The sequence below is a fragment of the Haliotis rufescens genome, unplaced genomic scaffold (assembly GCF_023055435.1).
Source record: "Haliotis rufescens isolate VD_foot unplaced genomic scaffold, xgHalRufe1.0.p SCAF_118, whole genome shotgun sequence".
Classification (NCBI taxonomy): Eukaryota; Metazoa; Mollusca; class Gastropoda; order Lepetellida; family Haliotidae; genus Haliotis; species Haliotis rufescens.
Genome location: NW_025963800.1, coordinates 252,326 through 275,000, shown reverse-complemented (window position 1 = coordinate 275,000; position 22,675 = coordinate 252,326). Strand labels below are relative to the sequence as shown.

At 42.3% G+C, this 22,675-nt stretch overlaps 3 protein-coding genes and 1 long non-coding RNA gene across 28 annotated transcripts in view; 2 read left to right on the top strand and 2 right to left on the bottom strand.

Moving 5' to 3' along the window:
* The window catches only part of LOC124123862 (lysosomal Pro-X carboxypeptidase-like), a 28,423-nt gene extending 24,364 nt beyond the window's left edge, over window positions 1-4,059 (bottom strand). The window contains exons 1-2 of the mRNA XM_046487048.2: window positions 3,876-4,059; window positions 2,841-2,981 (exon numbers count right to left, since the gene is read on the bottom strand). Of these exons, the coding sequence (XP_046343004.2) occupies window positions 2,841-2,981; window positions 3,876-4,025 (291 nt within the window). The 5' untranslated portion in view covers window positions 4,026-4,059. The remainder of the gene's footprint in view (window positions 1-2,840; window positions 2,982-3,875) is intronic.
* Window positions 4,060-4,153: 94 nt separating this feature from the next.
* On the top strand, window positions 4,154-11,977 carry LOC124123863 (signal peptidase complex subunit 3-like). The gene is made up of 5 exons (XM_046487049.2): window positions 4,154-4,356; window positions 4,515-4,588; window positions 7,253-7,329; window positions 9,574-9,689; window positions 10,880-11,977. The coding sequence occupies exons 1-5, from the start codon at window positions 4,214-4,216 to the stop codon at window positions 11,007-11,009; spliced, it is 540 nt and encodes a 179-aa protein (XP_046343005.1). The 5' UTR covers window positions 4,154-4,213; the 3' UTR covers window positions 11,010-11,977.
* Window positions 11,978-14,563: 2,586 nt separating this feature from the next.
* On the bottom strand, window positions 14,564-20,933 carry LOC124123869. 25 transcript variants are annotated; one of them, XR_007220078.1, is made up of 5 exons: window positions 18,900-20,933; window positions 18,269-18,600; window positions 18,165-18,202; window positions 18,061-18,131; window positions 14,564-17,913 (listed from the first exon to the last, which is right to left on the bottom strand). It is a non-coding gene; the product is annotated as an uncharacterized LOC124123869 (long non-coding RNA). The 25 variants fall into 25 exon arrangements; XR_007220081.1 differs by having other exon boundaries at window positions 18,061-18,098; XR_007220080.1 differs by lacking the exon at window positions 18,061-18,131 and having other exon boundaries at window positions 14,564-17,439; window positions 17,473-17,946.
* A 605-nt stretch (window positions 20,934-21,538) lies between these two features.
* Window positions 21,539-22,426, top strand: LOC125378203 (extensin-like). Its single transcript, XM_048393217.1, has one exon. It carries the CDS (start codon window positions 21,539-21,541, stop codon window positions 22,424-22,426), a length of 888 nt encoding a protein of 295 aa, XP_048249174.1.
* Window positions 22,427-22,675: the final 249 nt, after the last annotated feature.

The following is a 22,675-nucleotide window of genomic DNA, read 5'->3' as shown; positions in this document are numbered from 1 at the left end:
TGGAGGCTGTGTGTGTGAGGAATGGAGGCTGTGTGTGTGAGGAATGGAGGCTGTGTGTGTAAGGAATGGAGGCTGTGTATGTGAGGAATGGAGGCTGTGTGTGAGGAATGGAGGCTGTGTATGTGTGAGGAATGGAGGCTGTGTGTATGTGAGGAATGGAGGCTGTGTGTATGTGAGGAATGGAGGCTGTGTATGTGTGAGGAATGGAGGCTGTGTGTGAGGACTGGAGGCTGTGTATGTGAGGAATGGAGGCTGTGTGTGAGGAATGGAGGCTGTGTGTGTGTGAGGAATGGAGGCTGTGTGTATGTGAGGAATGGAGGCTGTGTGTGTGTGAGGAATGGAGGCTGTGTGTGTGAGGAATGGAGGCTGTGTATGTGAGGAATGGAGGCTGTGTGTATGTGAGGAATGGAGGCTGTGTGTGTGAGGAATGGAGGCTGTGTGTGAGGAATGGAGGCTGTGTGTGAGTATGAAGAATGGAGGCTGTGTGTGTGAGGAATGGAGGCTGTGTGTATGTGAGGAATGGAAGTGGTGTGTATGTGAGGAATGGAGGTTGTGTATGTGTGAGGAATGGAGGCTGTGTGAGTGAGGAATGGAGGCTGTGTGTATGTGAGGAATGGAGGCTGTGTGTGTGAGGAATGAAGGCTGTGTGTATGTGAAGAATGGAGGTTGTGTATGTGAGGAATGGAGGCTGTGTGTGTGAGTAATGGAGGTTGTGTATGTGAGGAATGGAGGCTGTGTGTGTGAGGAATGGAGGCTGTGTGTGTGAGGAATGGAGGCTGTGTGTGTGAGGAATGAAGGATGTGTGTATGTGAGGAATGGAGGCTGTGTGTGAGAGGAATGGAGGTTGTGTGTGTGAGGAATGGAGGCTGTGTGTGTGAGGAATGGAGGCTGTGTATGTGAGGAATGGAGGCTGTGTGTGAGTATGAAGAATGGAGGCTGTGTGTGTGAGGAATGGAGGCTGTGTGTATGTGAGGAATGGAAGTGGTGTGTATGTGAGGAATGGAGGCTGTGTGTGTGATGAATGGAGGTTGTGTGTGTGTGAGGAATGGAGGCTGTGTGTGTGTGAGGAATGGAGGCTGTGTGTGTGAGGAATGAAGGCTGTGTGTATGTGAGGAATGGAGGCTGTGTGTATGTGAAGAATGGAGGCTGTGTGTATGTGAGGAATGGAAGTGGTGTGTATGTTAGGAATGGAGGTTGTGTATGTGTGAGGAATGGAGGCTGTGTGTGTGAGTAATGGAGGTTGTGTGTGTGTGAGGAATGGAGGCTGTGTGTGTGTGAGGAATGGAGGCTGTGTGTATGTGAAGAATGGAGGCTGTGTGTGTGAGGAATGGAGGCTGTGTGTGAGTATGAAGAATGGAAGCTGTTTGTGTGAGGAATGGAGGCTGTGTGTATGTGAAGAATGGAGGCTGTGTGTGTGAGGAATGGAGGCTGTGTGTATGTGAGGAATGGAGGATGTGTGTGTGAGGAATGGAGGCTGTGTGTATGTGAGGAATGGAGGCTGTGTGTGTGTGAGGAATGGAGGCTGTGTGTGTGATGAATGGAGGCTGTGTGTGTGAGGAATGGAGGCTGTGTGTGAGTATGAAGAATGGAGGCTGTGTGTGTGAGGAATGGAGGCTGTGTATGTAAGGAATGGAGGCTGTGTGTGTGAAGAATGGAGGCTGTGTGTGTGAGGAATGGAGGCTGTGTATGTGAGGAATGGAGGCTGTGTGTGTGTGAGGAATGGAGGCTGTGTGTGTGAGGAATGGAGGCTGTGTGTGTGAGGAATTGAGGCTGTGTGTGTGAGGAATGGAGGCTGTGTGTGTGTGTGAGGAATGGAAGCTGTGTGTGTGGGAGGAATAGAGGCTTTGTGTATGTGATGAATGGATGCTCTGTGTATGTGATCTGTGTTAGAAATTGGCACTAGTCCTATAGTCCCTGCCAAACTGCCGAATAGTTAAGGTAGGGTTATAGCGAAAACGGCAACTCAGCAAAACGTCACCGGGAGAAAACGGCACCGATTGGCGAAAACGGCAACTCGACTCGAGCAAAAACGGCACCTCGAGTCGAGCGAAAACGGCACCTTATTTTTTTGTTTTACCTTGGTCAAATAAATGATATTAAACTTACATTGTAACTTGCAAGCACCAATAATTGTGAGATGCTAAAACAAGTTTACATTAGAAATTAGCCTCTACTCCAACTATAATCCAACTTAGCTTATACGCAACTCAACTTATTGAGAAAACATAACATGCTTTGAAGAAAAATAATAGAAATTAAACTCACATTGTCTCTTACAAACACAACTAATTGTGAAATAACACAAATAAGAAATTAGCCCCCTACTCCAATTTACTCACCGACTCCGATTGGGAGGCGTAGTTAACTTATTGTGAAATCACTATACGCATTGAAGTTTTAAGTACCTTTACTCAATTTAAGCTGAAACTGTATTTAAGAGGCCAAACATGATGCTGTCAGATCACAATTATTTATATGGCCTTTCGATGTGTAGCATGCGAGAAGAATGTCAGAAGAAATCAAAATGCTGTATCATGTGATAACTGTGACCAGTGGACCCAGTGGACCCTATATATTACTACAAAATCATTCTTATCGCTATTAAAAATAGAGGTGCCGTTTTCGCCCGACACATAGTAGCCGTTTTCGCCAAATGCGGTGCTGTTTCGCCAGAGAAATCGGTGACGTTTTGCTGAGGTGCCGTTTTAGCCTGCACCCGTTAAGGTATCATGTAAGGACTAGTAGATATTTGCCATTTTTAGGGGTTTTACTATATGTTATCATTATTAGGACAAGTAGAGTAAAACAGTTAGTTTCTACCGCTGGTGATGCAAGCTTACAGTGTTGTTACAGAACCAGGTGATGTCCCCTTCGTTGCCAGTGTAGAAGAAAATTGGTCCGCCATGATGGTTCCAGAACTGAGAAGCTATGAGATAGCGCTGCTTGAATGTGTCCCCGTTGTTGAAGCCAAAGTGATCCACCTGGAACAAGAGTCAGTTTGTAATCAAGGGTTGACCAGCACATGGGATCATGGGGGCTTCATCACCCTGTAGGTGTGCATCTCACGTGTCAGTTCGTAACCGGGTAGTTTTGTATTCCTGGGTCATATAGTATCCTGTTATTTGTTCACAAAACGTGGTGTTACATTTATTTAATATCAGGCGATGTTCAGACCTCCATAAGCAGCTGCAGTGTCAGTTGAATAGTACCATTAAACAGAAGCCTGAGCGGTGGAGAAGATGCTTAATAGTTCTAGATAATCATCATTCTGCATAGTACATCATTATGTTGTGGCTTTTAATGTTGTGGCGTGAATCATGCAAACCACAATCATTCACCACACACGGGACTAGAGCCACGCAGCTCTGTAGCTCTCCTGATTTTGGAAGATATTTTCTTATGACATTTGAACCTTATTTTGTTACAAACATGTTTAGAAAGCTAAAGAGAAATAGGTGGAAAAAAATCTAGGAGAAAAACATGCAATATCTCGAATCAATCTCATTAAAATCAGATCTTAGTTCTCGCTACCGCTAAACAAAGATCTGAGGACAGCCCATTACGGGTCACGTCAGATTTTTTTGCGACTTTTTAATTTTTTTATTGTTATAATTAGTTACATATGGTCCTGTGCCCTAACTAACCGTAACGCCGCTTGGTCGACTAGGGGATACCAACAGAGTTCAGCACTATTAACGCATAAACTGTAGCACAGGAACTCGTTATTGGTCGTTGCAGTCATGACGTGATTTCGTTCGCCCAGTTGGGAGATATTCGATTAGTTGGACTGACTTTGCCCATTTACGGGGTGTGCCGAACCTGGAAGTGTTCTGTACAGGAAGCTAAATGCCAGACGCATGCATTGATATACATACTTGTTGATCCAAATAGAATGTTTCATAAGAATATTCGTTGGGTAATGAAGTGTTCGTGTTATCGCGACGCGGTGACAACAACCGAGGAGACCACGCCACAGCAAATGAAATCCAACAAAATAGTAAAAACACGGTATTATTCGTCGCCATTTTGATTACGACCTCGTGATTATCACGTGGTTTGTAAATCCAATATGTAACTCCTCTACAGCGCCGTCATATCATATTCACTACACACCAAGGCGTCGCTGCAAGGAGTTTATTGATAGTATTACCAAAGGGAAAGAACTCGGTCCTGTTTCCGGTTTCATAGTTTTGTCTGGAAGTTGTCGGCGAAAATGAACACATTTCTGTCAAGATTGAACACCATATTTGCCTTTACACTTAGTGTAATGGCAGCTTTGACATTTTGTTGTTTTCTCACAACAGCGTTTAATCTCCATAAACAACCGCTGACCGTATCTGCAGGAAAAGTGTCCGTGTGAGTGCAGCCTGTTACCATATGCTTTGCCCAGCCGGCACACTGACGTGTCTTTTAAGCATTGGTCATAATGTATAAATTTGTAGAGTTTTTCAGATTATTTCATTGATTTCTTTTATTAGACCAATGTCCATCAAATTCGTTTTCTTTACTTTCAGCAAGAACGTCCCCGACTACTCAGCCGATAGGGAAAAGAGTGATCTTGGATTCGTTACCTTCGACCTGCAAGCTGATATCCTTTTGCGCTTTTGCCGTTGAAAGTCTTTACACGAAAAAATATACTGTACCTAACATTTTGTGACGATGCATGAAAAAACAAGTTGGAAAACAACCTTATGAGTGATGTGTGTTGGTGTGTGTGTGTGTGCTAATTTATAGGATTAATTTTAACGCTAGCATATGTAAAAGACTGTGGAATCCATCTCAGTAGTTTTTCGTAACATATGGTATTAATAAGATTGGAGCCAAGTTCAATATTTCCACATATGATAGGCACTGTTTCTTTTTTGGCATATGTTTAACGTTACTATTGTGATGTTTATGTGAACCACTTGGTAATTTCTACTTAATAGCCAAGTCAACATTCATTGTGGCCTACCTTTAGAATACAGTACCACAAACTTTTCAAACACATGACAATACCCTATGAAGTAATTTGTAGTATTTTGTTGCCAGTCACACCGGCGAAACAATGCCCTGTGACATCAGGAGTCATTGAGTGTGCATAAGCTCCTCCCAGTGATCTATCATCTCTACACGCAATGTCATTGAATACCCCCAGCGGTGTTGAGAGTTTTGAATATTTGTTTACTAAATATAGCCTGCAGCGGCGCATTTTAGAACAAGCGCTAGATTATGAAAGCTGTTTTATTTTTTATATATGTTTTTATTCGTATTTCTCGTAATTCAAGTAGCTAAAAATTAAAATGGTTATAAATGGGAACTAATGTACCTATGTTATTTTTCCGGTTCATTAATTTTCATTATTATGCACAAGAATGCAGTTTATTAGGGATTTGGCTGAACACATCCAAATGTCACCAGTGTTAGGGTAGGTTACCCCGAACTCTATCCTTAGCCCTTGGATCCCCTTTACGATCAATCACCCCTTTATACGATCATTAGGGTTAGGTTCCCGTTTAGTGGCTATTAGATTACCCTGAACTCTATCCTTAGCCCTTGGATCCCCTTTACGATCATTAGGGTTAGGTACTTGTATAGTGGCCTTTTAGATTCTATAGAGGCTTCTAATATTCTTCACCCAAATACGTCAAGTATAAAGGATGCAATGGTTTTGTTTGGACTATTTTGGCTACTGGAAACTGTCCTGGAACATTCACACAAGCCACTTTTACCCGCTACATTTTTTCAGTACTGATTCAAAAGCAAACTCACCGTTGTGTCGTCACCGTTGCTCATGCCTCCCTCGTTCCTTACTATTATCCACATCATCCTTACAGTGTGAATTAAAGTGAATTATTAAATACCATATCATTCATGCGTACGCATCCGCCCGGAGAGCGGAAGGTCCGGGGTTCGATCCCCGGCCGCATCATATCAAAAGACGTTAAAATGCGGAACTTGTTGTTACCCTGTCTGCCGCTCGGCATTAAGGGGCTAAAACAAGGACTGGTCGGCTCGGAGTCAGTATACTGTGTCTGAGTGGGGTATTCATATTAAACTGTGGCATGGTATCTCAGTGAGCTAGCACTATAAATCGGCATCAGTCCGGACTAGTACAAGCAGCCACACACACACATGCATGCACGTCGCTATATAAGTGCAATAATCTTGGACGCAACGTTAAACCCAATTTCACCTCACCTCATTCATGCGTACTCGCGAGTTCAACGTCTGACGCATGGAGCCGTTTTCAGTTCGTGCCATATCTGCTCATTCCTCACCACTCGGTATCATGTAGATTACGGAATGGGACGAGTGTGCCAAATGGCATCGGGATCATTCAAATGTCCGTAGACTAAAGTAACGAGACACCATGACTACTCGTAACCTTCGTAAGTGTCCGTCCGCTATTCGACCCTTTTCGTTCAGTTCCGTAACGTCATAGGCATGACTAGGTACATTTGCACTTTGTTTCACAGTGTGGATGTAGCTCAGTTGGTTAGCTGTCGGGCTAACAATCCGAAGGCCTCGAGTTCGCAAACCTACGGATTCTCAAAAACAGGTTGCTTGTCTTTGAGACATGTCACCTACGGCAGAGATCGTCCTCACGAGAAGTTGTGGTACTGTATTCTAAAGATGTTCCTTCATTGTCAGGTGATAACAAATATTCTTGTCCTTGTAAAGGCTTTATGCTGAGCAACCTAGTTACATAATGACCAAAGGGATAATAGACTACAAGGTTGCAAAATGATGCAAGGTATACAAAATTACTGGGCCACAAAACTACCAAGATATGAAATGACCCCATCAGAAGAAAAGTAACAAATGTTATATTTTGGATAACACTCTCTTGGTAAAGAGAGATTCTCATACTTTTTTGGGTTGTGTCCCGTGCAGGATTCCGCTAGAGTCAGGCACGTACTCGCCAGCACACAAAGTCAGCAATGTAACCCACTCAGCTACCGAGGCTTCCACGAAATGAAAGTCTGACAACTGGTAGTCTAGATCACATACTGAGTGGGTTAGATCGCTGACTTTATGTGCTGGCGATTAGGTGCATAATTCTGGCGTGGTGGGTTCGAATCCCGCACAGGACTCTACCCAAAAAAGTACGAGAATCTGTACTTTACCAAGAGAGTGTTATCCCAAATTAACATTTGTTACTTTTGACCACTTTCTAAATGGCATTGTGTGTTCAGAAGAAAAGTAGTTATGCTATTATTAAGATTGTCCATACTGAAGAATTGTAATCACTTGCCCTTAACTGTCTCACATCTCCAGCCTCTGTTCAACTGGAATGTCAAACAGCTATTCCTCTACCTCACAGCTGAATACCAAACACCAGATTACGTAAGTGAAGTAAAATGATGGTGTAGTAGCTATAAGATGTCTGAGTCCTGGGATGGGATTTGTCCACATTACCAACGTGGTTCACCCTGTCAGCAAGTAGACGAGGTAAAGATTTCATCTGTGGGATGCAAGCAGATAAGGTAAGGAGTTCATCTGTGGGATGCAAGTAGACAAGGTAAGGATTTCATCTGTGGGATGCAAGTAGACAAGGTAAGGATTTCATCTGTGGGATGCAAGTAGACAAGGTAAAGATTTCATCTGTGGGATGCAAGCAGACAAGGTAAGGAGTTCATCTGTGGGATGCGAGTAGACAAGGTAAGGAGTTCATCTGTGGGATGCAAGTAGACGAGGTAAGGAGTTCATCTGTAGGGATGCAAGTAGACAAGGTAAGGAGTTCATCTGTGGGATGCAAGTAGACAAGGTAAGGAGTTCATCTGTAGGGATGCAAGTAGACAAGGTAAGGAGTTCATCTGTGGGATGCAAGTAGACAAGGTAAGGAGTTCATCTGTGGGATGCAAGCAGATAAGGTAAGGATTTCATCTGTGGGATGCAAGCAGACAAGGTAAGGAGTTCATCTGTGGGATGCAAGCGGACAAGGTAAGGATTTCATCTGTGGGATGCAAGCAGAAAAGGTAAGGATTTCATCTGTGGGATGCAAGTAGACAAGGTAAGGATTTCATCTGTGGGATGCAAGCAGACAAGGTAAGGATTTCATCTGTGGGATGCAAGTAGACAAGGTAAGGATTTCATCTGTGGGATGCAAGCGGACAAGGTAAGGATTTCATCTGTGGGATGCAAGCAGACAAGGTAAGGATTTCATCTGTGGGATGCAAGTAGACAAGGTAAGGATTTCATCTGTGGGATGCAAGCAGACAAGGTAAGGATTTCATCTGTGGGATGCAAGTAGACAAGGTAAGGATTTCATCTGTGGGATGCAAGCGGACAAGGTAAGGATTTCATCTGTGGGATGCAAGCAGACAAGGTAAGGATTTCATCTGTGGGATGCAAGTAGACAAGGTAAGGATTTCATCTGTCGGATGCAAGCAGACAAGGTAAGGATTTCATCTGTGGGATGCAAGTAGACAAGGTAAGGATTTCATCTGTGGGATGCAAGTAGACAAGGTAAGGATTTCATCTGTGAGATGCAAGCAGACAAGGTAAGGATTTCATCTGTGGGATGCAAGCCGACAAGGTAAGGATTTCATCTGTGGGATGCAAGTAGACAAGGTAAGGATTTCATCTGTGAGATGCAAGCAGACAAGGTAAGGATTTCATCTGTGGGATGCAAGTAGACAAGGTAAGGATTTCATCTGGGGGATGCTGAGAGTGTTTGCAGACTGAGTACATGTAGTGAGACAAAGGGTTTAACTAAGAGGGTTAGCTTGGCCAATCAGTTAAGCACGTCATGACTTGGGTATGTTATAGGACACATGAACTACCTTTATTCTATCCTACCCACTTATACATAATAGTTAAACACAGAATAGCAGACACTGAAGAATAATAACACAAATTTGGCACAATGGCATGGCACGTTGCAAGGGTTCCTGGATCTAAAAGTCTTACACAGTCAAGTAGGATGGTATGCAAGGCCAGCAGGTGTTGTGGTGAGTCGCAAAACAGCGTAAGGTAAATTCTTAATCTTTGGATCTGTGTTAATGTCACTTGTACCCTGAAACATGATACGAATGTATGGTCATTCAGTAAAACACACATCAATTGAAATAAAGGTCAACTATATGCAGTCATAGCCAAATGGCCGTCCATAGATACGGCAGTATTCAGTTTCCATCCCCTGTTGTTTCATTTCCAGTCCTCGCTTTCACATGCATCATTTTACTTTATCTTGTTGGGGCGGTCGGGTAGCCTAGTGGTTAAAGCGTTCGCTCGTCATGCCGAAGACACGGGTTCGATTCCCGACATAGGTACAATGTGTGAAGCCCATTTCTGGTGTCCCCTGCCGTGATATTGCTGGAATATTGCTAAAAGCGGCGTAAAACCATACTCACTCACTCACTTTATCTTGTTGGTGTTTAGAAGGATAGTCTTTAACTAGTGCTGGTGATGTTAAGATTTAATCAGTTTTGAAAATGTTAATTTTGTTCATTACTTTTCTGCTTGTTTCACTCTGCAGAGTTCTCTCTAGTTGACAAGTTGTGGGGCCATTTTAAAAAAACCAAGCCAACACAAACCATGGGGTCCTGTGTATAGGATGTGTAAACAATGTCATCTTTGTGTGTGCAGAAGCTGAATCAGGTCGTGCTGTGGGACAAGATTATCCAGCGCGGAGACAACGCCATCATCGACTTGAAGAGTTCCAACACCAAATACTACTTCTGGGACTATGGCAATGGGCTGAAGTAAGTTGTCATCACCTTCCCAGCTAAACCAAGTCTCATCTACACATTAAGCACTCCATGGGCCTCTGGGTTAGAATGAGTCCACAGTAATCTATATTTGTTGTAAGAAGTGACAGAATGACTTGATAATGATTGATTGCCTGTCATTGACCCACAACAGCATGTGATGTTGCTCATGGTATCAATCACTGGTCATCGCTCGATAATTGTAGTTGTCAACTGAAATCTGGAGTGTGGCATCCAATGTTCGTCAGTTTGAATCCCAAATCTACCCTGATTTTTGGTTTGTCCGAACCTTAACAACGCTCATAGGTCTACGGCATCACTGTGTGCTCTCTCTTATGTGACACACTATAAAATAATTTGCCATAAAGCAGCAGGGATATGCCCAACTCACAAACTCCAGGGCCCCGTTCCACAAAGCGATCGTAGCGCTAAGGTGATCGTAACTCCCATGCTTTAACATAGGCTTACAATAGTTGTAGCGCTAAGATCGCTTTGTGCAAGTGGGTCCTGGTCTATTGTGTTAATAGTTAGTGGTAAGGTGAGGTAAGAATGGGTTTAACATTCGTTCAAGATTGTTGCTCTTATGTAGTGATGTGCATGCACATGTGTGTTTCTGTGGCTGCTGGTACCAGTCTGGACTAATGCTGCTTTTATAATGCTAGCCCACTGAGATACCATGCCAGTTTAACCACAGGAACTCGATGATAGCGTGTATAACATAATATATTCGTATAGAAAAAAATCAAACCCCTCTATAACATAGAGACGTCTCTATGTATATAGAGGGGTGTGATTTTTTTCTATACGAATACATTATGTTATACACGCTATCATCGAGTTCCTGTGAGTTTAACATGGATACCTCACTCAGACTCAGTTTACTGACTCCAAGCCGACCAATCCTTGTTGTATCCCCTTGATGCTGAGCACCAGGCAGGATAACAAGTACCATTTTTAACGTCTTTTGGCATGAAACAGCCAGAGATCGAACCCTCAACCTTCTGCTCTTTGGGCAGATGCTCTGTTCACTAGGCCATGGTGGCGGTCGTCAATAGTAAGTATGTGTATCGTGATACGTATCATGTCGTCTCCCATGTATCGTGATACGTATCATATCGTGACCTTGCTGTAAAGTCAGTTCTCACATGATTAGCTAGGACTCATTTTATGCATTTCGTCACCAGGGGCAACAAGAATGTGACCATGACGTTATCCTGGAACGTGATTCCCAATGCTGGGACCCTGCCCAAGGTGATGGGAGACGGCAGCCATTCCTTTACCTTCCCTGACCAGTACAGTGCAGGCCGCTTCTAGCCCCGACTCCCACCAGCTCACACCTGTAGGAAGCGAGGAGTTGTTCTGTACTGCTTCATTACTTCATCATTCCCCTCCTTGGTCATACTTTTCACAGTTTCTCCTGTTTATTTGTTGATAATTGCTCACCCAGATAACAGCTGACCAGTTTAGTTTTGAGTCAGACGTAACTTTTGTGGAAGTAAATTTCTTTTTTAAATGCTTTGGTTTGTTTCGAATTTGTATTTTTGAAATGTTGTGTTTTTGTATATTTGAGGTTTTATGTTTCGAAAGTTAACCTTTAAGGAAAACAGGGAACATTAAACCTGTAAAACAAGGAAACAAGTTGAGCAGGTCTACGAGTTTCAGTTTCGAATAAGTGACGTTCAGTTATAAATATGTTACGTCCAGTGAGGAATATGTTAAATCCAGTTAGAAATAGGTTACGTCCAGTTAGGAATAGGTAACGTCCAGTTAGGAATATATTAAATCCATTTAGAAATACATGTAGGTTACGTCCAGTTAGGAATATATTAAATCCATTTAGAAATACATGTAGATTGCGTCCAGTTAGGAATATGTTACGTCCAGTTAGGACTATATTAAATCCATTTAGAAATACATGTAGGTTACGTCCAGTTAGGAATATATTAAATCCATTTAGAAATACATGTAGGTTACGTCCAGTTAGGAATATGTTAAATCCATTAAGAAATACATGTAGGTTACGTCCAGTTAGGAATATGTTATGTCCAGTTAGGAATATGTTAAATCCATTAAGAAATACATGTAGGTTACATCCAGTTAGGAATATGTTATGTCCGGTTAGGAATATGTTAAATCCATTAAGAAATACATGTAGGTTACATCCAGTTAGGAATATGTTATGTCCGGTTAGGAATATGTTAAAGCCAGTTGGAAATACATGTAGGTTACGTCCAGTTAGGAATATATTAAATCCATTTAGAAATACATGTAGGTTATGTCCAGTTAGGAATATGTTAAATCCATTAAGAAATACATGTAGGTTACGTCCAGTTAGGAATATGTTATGTCCAGTTAGGAATATGTTAAATCCATTAAGAAATACATGTAGGTTACATCCAGTTAGGAATATGTTATGTCCGGTTAGGAATATGTTAAAGCCAGTTAGGAATATGTTAAATCCATTTAGAAATAGGTTATGTCCAGTTAGGAATATGTTAAAGCCAGTTAGGAACATGTTAAAGCCAGTTAGAAATAGGTTCAGTTCAGAGTAGGTTATGTTCAGTTATGAATAAGTTACATTCAGGTAGAAATAGGTTCAGTAGAGTAAGGAATAAGTTACACTGAGCTAGGAATAAGTTCATGGAATCTATTAATAAACAGCTGTTAATAAAGTTTTCATTTTCAACAAATATCACTGCGAGCTACTGTCTGTGTATCATGGTCCATCAGATTCACTTTCATCTTGATCCATCACTCTTGTATATCAGTGTATATGATGTTGCTCTGTTTTAGTGTTTCAAAATCTCCGAGACAATGTAGAGAATATGTTCCAGTGTTCACAATTAAGTCCTGAATGTCGAGGTCTTGTGTCACAACACCGACTCTCAAAGTTACCAATCTCATTAAAATCAAATCTTTGTACTCGCTACTGCTAAACAAAGATCTGAGGACATCCCATTAAGGGTCACGTCAGAACGACCTTTCATCCGACCAATCAGAGCGTCTCTTACCAGATCATGAAAGTGACAGTCGGAACGTGTTTTCTAATCACGCAACCACGAAATATTTGACACGGGGTATTCCGAAACGACAGTTACGGGTTTTATGATTATATCCATACAATCTAGGCCATCTATAAGCCATTCCAGAGTGTTCTTCTTATCAGTTTTAATTTTTTTAATCGAGAATACGTAAAAATATGTTTCAAAGCGTAGTCGCCAGTTTGAAACTAGTGTCGTAAAGCTCGAGAAAGCTGCCTTCTGATTGGCTAATGTCGATTTCTTGTCATCAATCCATTGGTCGGTCAAAATTCGAGAAAGGTCGTTCTGACATGACCCGTAATAGGATGTCCTCAGATCTTTGTTTAGCGTTAGCGAGAACTAAGATCTGATTTTAATGAGATTGTCAAAGTTGGGGTCCCCATACATTGGGGTCCCCAGATTGGAATTCTCTACGTTGCTATGGGAGCAACCCTCAAGACCCCACTGCTTCCTTAATTGTGAACACTTGTGTACATCCTAGTTAGACGTAGCTGGTGACTCTATGACATATGTATGTCACTTCTTGCAGGGAGAGTGTGTGTATGTGCTGTCTATTAATTCACTCAATGAAACTGTTATGATGATTGAAGATCCATTGATGTTAAACCTTTGTTTGTGGTGAGTGAAAGAGAATATTTAAGGATGATATTGTTTAATGACACTGATATTTGGAGCGCATCTATCAGGTAACAGCTTGTGCATTCAAGACACCAGGGACAGACCAGCACAAGATTCTCCTGGCAGATCGGGTAAATGGGGCTTTCATTATTAATGTACACTAGGATTTAGATACAAGATTTAGAACCATGTATTTGTGAAGAATGTAAGTTCATTGTTTTGTTGCTACAATCATTGTTCTAAGTATGTGACGTAGGAATTTGGGTGTGTGTGTGTGTTGGGTGTGTGTGTGTGTTGGGTGTTTGTGTTAGTCATCTACACCTGGTGTTGGTGTGGCTGATAGTGCCTTGGTGTTGACTGTTGGTGGAATAATGGAGGTCGTTGAGCACCATCCATGTTGTGAATGTTGTGTATGTATTTTGTTTGGGGGCTACAGTTAGAGCTGTGATTTTTTAAGTAAGAATTAAAGAAATGCGTATATATTATGTAATTAGTTCTGTATTAAAAAAAACCCATTTTGACAAGAAAAAGATCTTTAAAATAAATTTTAAGAACATATTCTTTTTTGTGGTCATTCTGGTGTTCCTTTTTAGTTACAATGGAATTTCAATCAATGTACCAATATTAATTATGCATTCAGTGATGGTATGCAATATTTATTTGAAATTTAAAATCTACATTTAACTGGGGTATTGCTACAAGGGAATCTAAACTAAACGTAATAAATATAATGAACAAAACAAATTAGGGATCATGAATATTTTGGGAAATATCTTTTTGTAGTGAAGGCATCATATCCAAGTTGCATGGATCGAAGTTCATCATATCAATCACTAGATTGTCTGGCCAGATTCGATTATTTACAGACCGCTGTCATATAACTGGAATATTGCTGAGTGCAGCGTTAAACAACAAACAGTCATAGGGAGTATAGGGGACACTGGTATAGGCAGTCATACCTCTCACATCTTGTGAGGGGACACTGGTATAGGCAGTCATACCTCTCACATCTAATAATGTCAAAATGTAAATGTTTATATGGAACCAGAAAAAACTATGAAAATTAACTGAGTATTTCCAAACTTTGATGTTTGAATGCTACCCTCCCTCTCCCTCTCTCTATCTCCCTCACTCTCTCAGTTGCAAGACACTGCCCCTTTACTCACACACTCAGTCACTTTTGAGAATTCAACAAAGAACAAAGATGTCTTGATTTGTAGACATTTTATAGACACTGAATAACCCCACATAATGGTGACTGAAATTTTTCAAGAAATGACAAGACAATGAATATGTAATTGGGTACAAACTAATGTGATGTGTTGCAATCTCTTGGATTCAGTCAGTGGTTTGAAATAAAAGCAGTTTACAAAGAAGAAAATGATGAATAATACAAATAGGGTTAAGCAAATGCAAAGAGCTCAACAGTATGACCTACTGCCTGGAAGTACTAGGTAACCATCAAGTCAATACTGGGTAACCATCAATTCAGTACTGGGTTACCGTGAAGTCAGTACTAGGTAACCATCAAGTCAGTACTGGGTTACCGTGAAGTCAGTACATAGTTACCATCAAGTCAGTACTGGGTTACTGTGAAGTCAGTACATAGTTACCATCAAGTCAGTACATAGTTACCATCAAGTCAGTACTAGAATACCATCAAGTCAGTACTAGAATACCGTGAAGTCAGTACTGGGTTACTGTGAAGTCAGTACATAGTTACCATCAAGTCAGTACTAGAATACCATCAAGTCAGTACATAGTTACCATCAAGTCAGTACTAGGTAACCATCAAGTCAGTACTGGGTTACCGTCAAGTCAGTACATAGTTACCATCAAGTCAGGTTACTGAGTGTTTATAGAGATACCACAGGAGGGGCAAACACTCATGTTGTGTGGAACTATTAACAAATTTACACTGTACATAATATTGTTTGTTCAGATTGGTGTACAAAATAAGCATCATTTCACTGATGGCTACACTGGAATAAATAACACGCTTCTAGGCAACACAGATTAATATACATTCAGAAGAAATATCCACATCAGCGTTCTGCATCGGTGTTCCCCTGTAGGACACCCACAGACTACTGCTGTATCAACCCTATACACAACTCATACAACTCAACCTTTTCAAGCAATACTGCACTATTAAATAAAAGCACCAAGCATTAAGGGGCAAGTAAACTCAACATACCAACTTTAAAGATCTTAATACTTCAGGGCAGACTTTATCACAAAAATCTTGACCAAAATTCAGTTTGAAAAAACGGAAATAGTTAAAACGGGTTCCTGCCCAGTTTGCCTGCTTCCACCTTTAATCGCAATGCAGGGCTTAATCTGTCTGGTCATTTGTCTGATCAATGTGTTAACACCTTGTGTCAACTTATTAGTAAGAACACTGAAGAATCCTTCGGTTGCCTACACAGAGGATGAACCTGCCCTGACAGGCATTCATTGTGTGGAACAGGACCGAGGCCAGCAGGTTGTTTATGCTACCTGAACAGGATGTTAGTCATAAAATACTACTTACAGATTGTTAATTGTTATTTAAATTATTCAAAATGTCAGGATCAAAGGGGACGTTTCACACATTCAACCATGTTTGCAATATTATTATTTTTGTAGGATTAACGGAATAGCAGAAACAGTATATGTACAGCTGCTAAGAATCACAAGATAGATAAAGACAGCAAACTAGTCTACATATACGCCAATGAAAACATGCACCGCTGCATCTGTAGCTTTGGGCCACGCCCTAATTAGCTTTGTTTTGGAAGCTGATTACAGAGTGTGTCAGTCATTTCAGCACTTTCACATGGACATCTAAATACCTTCTCTGAATATTCTGAAGTTTTCTCTCCTGGAAATTGACTTATCTAGGAAAATCAAACTAATTTTTTTCAGTATACTTGCCCTTTAACAGCTACAATAAACATGCATTTCTGATTACCTTCATTAAAGCTGGAAATGTGGCACTTCCATGATAATATTGAATACTACTTGCATGACAACATCTTTCAGCAATCAATCACATTGTCATTATCTGGACACTCAGACAATTTCCATAAAAGTTGAACAGTACTTAAAAACAATCTTAACATGAGGGGATTAGCATGGCACTATCCTTGACATTTTTAGTGATATATGTACAGTAAACTACATTTATAACGAACACGCTTACAACAAACCTTTTCTGGGTCCCGTCCATTTGCTGTTGGTATGCTGTATATATGCATACTGTATGCTGTATATATGAATATATACAGACTACGGTTATAACAAACTAAAATTAGTGGTTTCTTTGTGTTCATTATAACTGTAGTTTACTGTAGTTATAAAAGCAGATTCACAGTCTCATATATCAATACATGATCAGGTCTTGAAATAGTCGAATAGGAAATAGCTTCTGGAGGATCACTGTCCACACACTCAATCTCTGAACAAGTTTGAAGATTGCAATAAGCTGTTATTTGTTGCACAGCTTATTCACTGCAGTGGTACAAACCATGAACATAAAAACATGTTATTGTTAAAACTACTTGTAACGACAAACCAATTGGTTCATTCAGACTGAAAACTCACCTGAAACACTACCTCTGTTACATTGGAGCAACATTCAAGAAACTGTATTCCATACTTGTTTCAGTCATCAGCCAAGTCTGGACAGTGACAACAAGGCAATAACAAAGGACATCTCTTCATAGTTTATATGGACAACAGTACATTGGACTCGGCAGGACTTCCTCTGTGCATCCAAGTACACGAGTACCTCAAGAGGTCTGTCCTGGATATTCAACATCATGCCATGATCTGATGGCGATGTCACCTGTCTTACTTCATGCCATGATCTGATGGCGATGTCACCTGTCTTACTTCATGCCATGATCTGATGGCGATGACACCTGTCTTACTTCATGATCTGATGGCGATGTCACCTGTCTTACTTCATGCCATGATCTGATGGCGATGTCACCTGTCTTACTTCATGTCATGATCTGATGGCGATGTCACCGGTCTTACTTCATGCCATGATCTGATGGCGATGTCACCTGTCTTACTTCATGATCTGATGGCGATGTCACCTGTCTCACTTCATGATCTGATGGCGATGTCACCTGTCTTACTTCATGCCATGATCTGATGGCGATGTCACCTGTCTTACTTCATGCCATGATCTGATGGCAATGTCACCTGTCTTACTTCATGATCTGATGGCGATGTCACCTGTCTTACTTCATGCCATGATCTGATGGCGATGTCACCTGTCTTACTTCATGATCTGATGGCGATGTCACCTGTCTTACTTCATGCCATGATCTGATGGCGATGTCACCTGTCTTACTTCATGCCATGATCTGATGGCGATGTCACCTGTCTTACTTCATGCCATGATCTGATGGCGATGACACCTGTCTTACTTCATGATCTGATGGCGATGTCACCTGTCTTACTTCATGTCATGATCTGATGGCGATGTCACCTGTCTTACTTCATGCCATGATCTGATGGCGATGACACCTGTCTTACTTCATGCCATGATCTGATGGCGATGTCACCTGTCTTACTTCATGATCTGATGGCGATGTCACCTGTCTTACTTCATGCCATGATCTGATGGCGATGTCACCTGTCTTACTTCATGCCATGGTCTGATGGCGATGTCACCTGTCTTACTTCATGTCATGATCTGATGGCGATGTCACCGGTCTTACTTCATGCCATGATCTGATGGCGATGTCACCTGTCTCACTTCATGATCTGATGGCGATGTCACCTGTCTTACTTCATGATCTGATGGGGATGTCACCTGTCTTACTTCATGCCATGATCTGATGGCGATGTCACCTGTCTCACTTCATGATCTGATGGCGATGCCACCTGTCTTATTTCATGATCTGATGGCGATGTCACCTGTCTTACTTCATGCCTTGATCTGATGGCAATGTCACCTGTCTTACTTCATGCCATGATCTGATGGCGATGTCACCTGTCTTACTTCATGATCTGATGGCGATGTCACCTGTCTCACTTCATGCCATGATCTGATGGCGATGTCACCTGTCTTACTTCATGCCATGATCTGATGGCAATGTCACCTGTCTTACTTCATACCATGATCTGATGGCGATGTCACCTGTCTTACTTCATGATCTGATGGCGATGTCACCTGTCTCACTTCATGCCATGATCTGATGGCGATGTCACCTGTCTTACTTCATGCCATGATCTGATGGCAATGTCACCTGTTTTACTTCATGCCATGATCTGATGGCGATGTCACCTGTCTTACATCATGCCATGATCTGATGGCGATGTCACCTGTCTTACTTCATGATCTGATGGCGATGTCACCTGTCTTACTTCATGTCATGATCTGATGGCGATGTCACCTGTCTTACTTCATGCCATGATCTGATGGCGATGTCACCTGTCTTACTTCATGCCATGATCTGATGGCGATGTCACCTGTCTTACTTCATGCCATGATCTGATGGCGATGTCACCTGTCTCACTTCATGGCTTGAGGTGATGGCGATGTCACCTGTCTTACTTCATGCCATGATCTGATGGCGATGTCACCTGTCTTACTTCATGCCATGATCTGATGGCGATGTCACCTGTCTCACTTCATGGCTTGAGGTGATGGCGATGTCACCTGTCTTACTTCATGCCATGATCTGATGGCAATGTCACCTGTCTTACTTCATACCATGATCTGATGGCGATGTCACCTGTCTTACTTCATGATCTGATGGCGATGTCACCTGTCTCACTTCATGCCATGATCTGATGGCGATGTCACCTGTCTTACTTCATGCCATGATCTGATGGCAATGTCACCTGTTTTACTTCATGCCATGATCTGATGGCGATGTCACCTGTCTTACATCATGCCATGATCTGATGGCGATGTCACCTGTCTTACTTCATGATCTGATGGCGATGTCACCTGTCTTACTTCATGTCATGATCTGATGGCGATGTCACCTGTCTTACTTCATGCCATGATCTGATGGCGATGTCACCTGTCTTACTTCATGATCTGATGGCGATGTCACCTGTCTTACTTCATGATCTGATGGCGATGTCACCTGTCTCACTTCATGCCATGATCTGATGGCGATGTCACCTGTCTCACTTCATGCCATGATCTGATGGCGATGTCACCTGTCTTACTTCATGGCTTGAGGTGATGGCGATGTCACCTGTCTTACTTCATGCCATGATCTGATGGCGATGTCACCTGTCTTACTTCATGTCATGATCTGATGGCAATGTCACCTGTCTTACTTCATGCCATGATCTGATGGCGATGTCACCTGTCTCACTTCATGGCTTGAGGTGATGGCAGGTTCTGTTTCACTCCAGGCTTTCTGTATTGACAATCATGTTGCTTATCCCTGACTGTGAATCCCCTGCACACTTTCTGGTTCTCTACATCATGTTAAATCACTAAATGTTCTTCAGAAATCAATGCCCTACAAATAATACAAGTTTGGTCAGATGGAAATGACACTTGGTGCTGTAGTGACTGACAATAAATATGTGCATACGAAACAAAATACACTGGTACAAAACTCAACACTCATTTAGGCAAATCTAAAAATATGGAATCACCTAAAAAACAGATGAACTGATAGGTTCAAGGCAAACAAACAAAGCACATCATTCACTCACTCACTCATTCACTCAAAAATCTAAGCAAGACTCACACAAAGTGAAACAGATCTTAGTCAGACCCTCTCAGTGTACACAGATCTAAGTGAAACTTACTCAATGTACATGGATCTAAGTAAGACTTGATTGGTGTACACAGATCTGAGCAAGATTCACTCGGTGTGAAACAGGTCTAAGTCAGACTCTCTCAGTGTACGCAGATCTAAGTGTCACACACTCGATGTACATGAATCTAAGTAAGACTTGATTGGCGTACACAGATCTGAGCAAGATTCACTCGGTGTGAAACAGGTCTAAGTCAGACTCTCTCAGTGTACACAGATCTAAGTAAAACTCACCCGATGAACACGGATCTAAGAAAGATTTGATCAGCGTACACAGATCTAAGTTAGACTCAGTAACACAACATCGCATCGACATGTCACTCACATTACTCTTGCGTTCTCCTAAATATATTATGATAAATATTGTGTATGAACTTACATGGAGACAGTCCATGCAACAGATCAACATGTCCCAGACCTCCCACACACAACATATGCAATCTCTAAAACATGGTAACCATGGTAACAATCAAATGTGAATCAGTCCTCGCAAATTTTAAGGAAATGTTATCACATTAGAATATGATTATTTGTGCTAGGTTAATGATCCTGACAAGATGTTATAACATGTGATCCTAGTGTTTGCTATGGTGGTCCCTGGTAAAGCAGCCACAGCCAGTATGACACTCCGCCAGACAGGGTGAGCTATACTCTGTTTCTGCAGCTCATCCAATCTCATTAAAATCAGATCTCAGTCCTCGCTATCGCTAAACAAAGATCTGAGGACATCTTATTATGGGTCACGTCAGGGCGACCTTGCGCGAACTTTGACCAACCCATCCAATGACCAATCAGAAGGCAGCTTTTTCGTGCTTTATGGCACTAATTTCAAATTGGCGACTACGCTTCGAAACATATTTTGACAAATTCTTGATTAAACATTTGAAACCTGAACAAAAGAACCTTCTGGAATGGGTAATAAATGGTCTAGATTGTATGGATTCAGTCGTTAAACCCGTAACTATCATTCGGAATACCCATGTTAAAGTTTCGAAAATGCATGATTAGAAATCACATTCCGACTGTCACATTCACGATCTGGTAAGCGACACTCTGATTGGTCGGATGAAAAGTCGTTCTGACGTGACCCCTACTGGAATGTCCTTAGATCTTTAGCGGTAGCGAGAACTAAGGTCTGATTTAAATGAGATTGCAGCTCATCTGACAATCGTACCACTCACACCCATCAGACTCATCCTGGAGGCAATAATTCCATATAGATACTGGCTCTCTGTACAGCGATACTTCCTACCAATATGGCACAACCATTGACAAAACAGTCCAGGGGATCTACACCCGTGAAGAAGATCCATGTACACAACATGCAGCAGATTGGGTGGTGTTCCTTGTCATGGGGATACTCGCATAGCGTTGGCTCTTGTCTTCACACAAACAATTAATGAACAAACCGAAAGTCAACCCTTATCAACAACATCACATAATACTTCAGCATAGATCACTGGGAGTAGCTATAAGGCTGAAGGTTGTCAGTTGCCCTGCCACAGAGTCGGAGATAGGCTTGTATGGCAGTAGGAGACTACAGCGACACAGCTGGACAGACACCAACCTCAACCCCATCCAGACACCAACCTCAACCCAACCCAGACACCCACCTCAACCCAACCCAGACACCCACCTCAACCCCATCCAGACACCAACCTCAACCCCACCCAGACACCCACCTCAACCCCACCCAGACACCAACCTCAACCCCACCCAGACACCCACCTCAACCCCACCCAGGCATCCACCTCAACCCCACCCAGACACCAACCTCAACCTCATCCAGACACCCACCTCAACCCCACCCAGGCATCCACCTCAACCCCACCCAGGCATCCACCTCAACCCCACCCAGACACCCACCTCAACCCCACCCAGACACCAACCTCAACCTCATCCAGACACCCACCTCAACCCCACCCAGGCATCCACCTCAACCTCATCCAGACACCCACCTCAACCCCACCCAGACACCAACCTCAACCCCACCCAGACACCCACCTCAACCCAAACCAGACACCCACCTCAACCCCATCCTGACACCCACCTCAACCCCATCCAGACACCCACATCAACCTCAACCCCACCCAGACACCCACCTCAACCCCACCCAGACACCAACCTCAACCCCATTCTGACACCCACCTCAACCCCACCCAGACACCCACCTCAACCCCACCCAGACACCCACCTCAACCCCATCCAGACACCCACCTGGATGGGCAAGCTGCACCACACGTTATGTACATGTTCAACTGGAGGACACAAGGACTCCTATAGTTGACAGACATGGAAACTCAACTTCCCAGACCTCCTAGTCATTTCCTTATCACATTATTTTATAACTTGTTAAAACCCCGCACTAACAACATCACAGAGACTCAACATTCACAATAACAACATAACAGGTGCTTCCTTCTTGAGAGAGGTAACCATGGTAACCAATACTTATATCCATCTTTACTCAAGGTGAATCTCATTTTGGGGTTTTCCATCTCAACGAGGTAAGGGAGATAACCGACTGTAAAACTTG

Bases quoted from the DNA above. Each gene is read 5' to 3' on its own strand.
- LOC124123863 (XM_046487049.2), top strand. From the start codon at position 4,214: ATGAACACATTTCTGTCAAGATTGAACACCATATTTGCCTTTACACTT. The intron at 4,589-7,252 runs ATATCCTTTTGC...TAACTGTCTCAC, and splicing joins TACCTTCGACCTGCAAGCTG to ATCTCCAGCCTCTGTTCAAC. The intron at 9,690-10,879 runs GTAAGTTGTCAT...TTTCGTCACCAG, and splicing joins GACTATGGCAATGGGCTGAA to GGGCAACAAGAATGTGACCA.
- LOC125378203 (XM_048393217.1), top strand. From the start codon at position 21,539: ATGAACAAACCGAAAGTCAACCCTTATCAACAACATCACATAATACTT.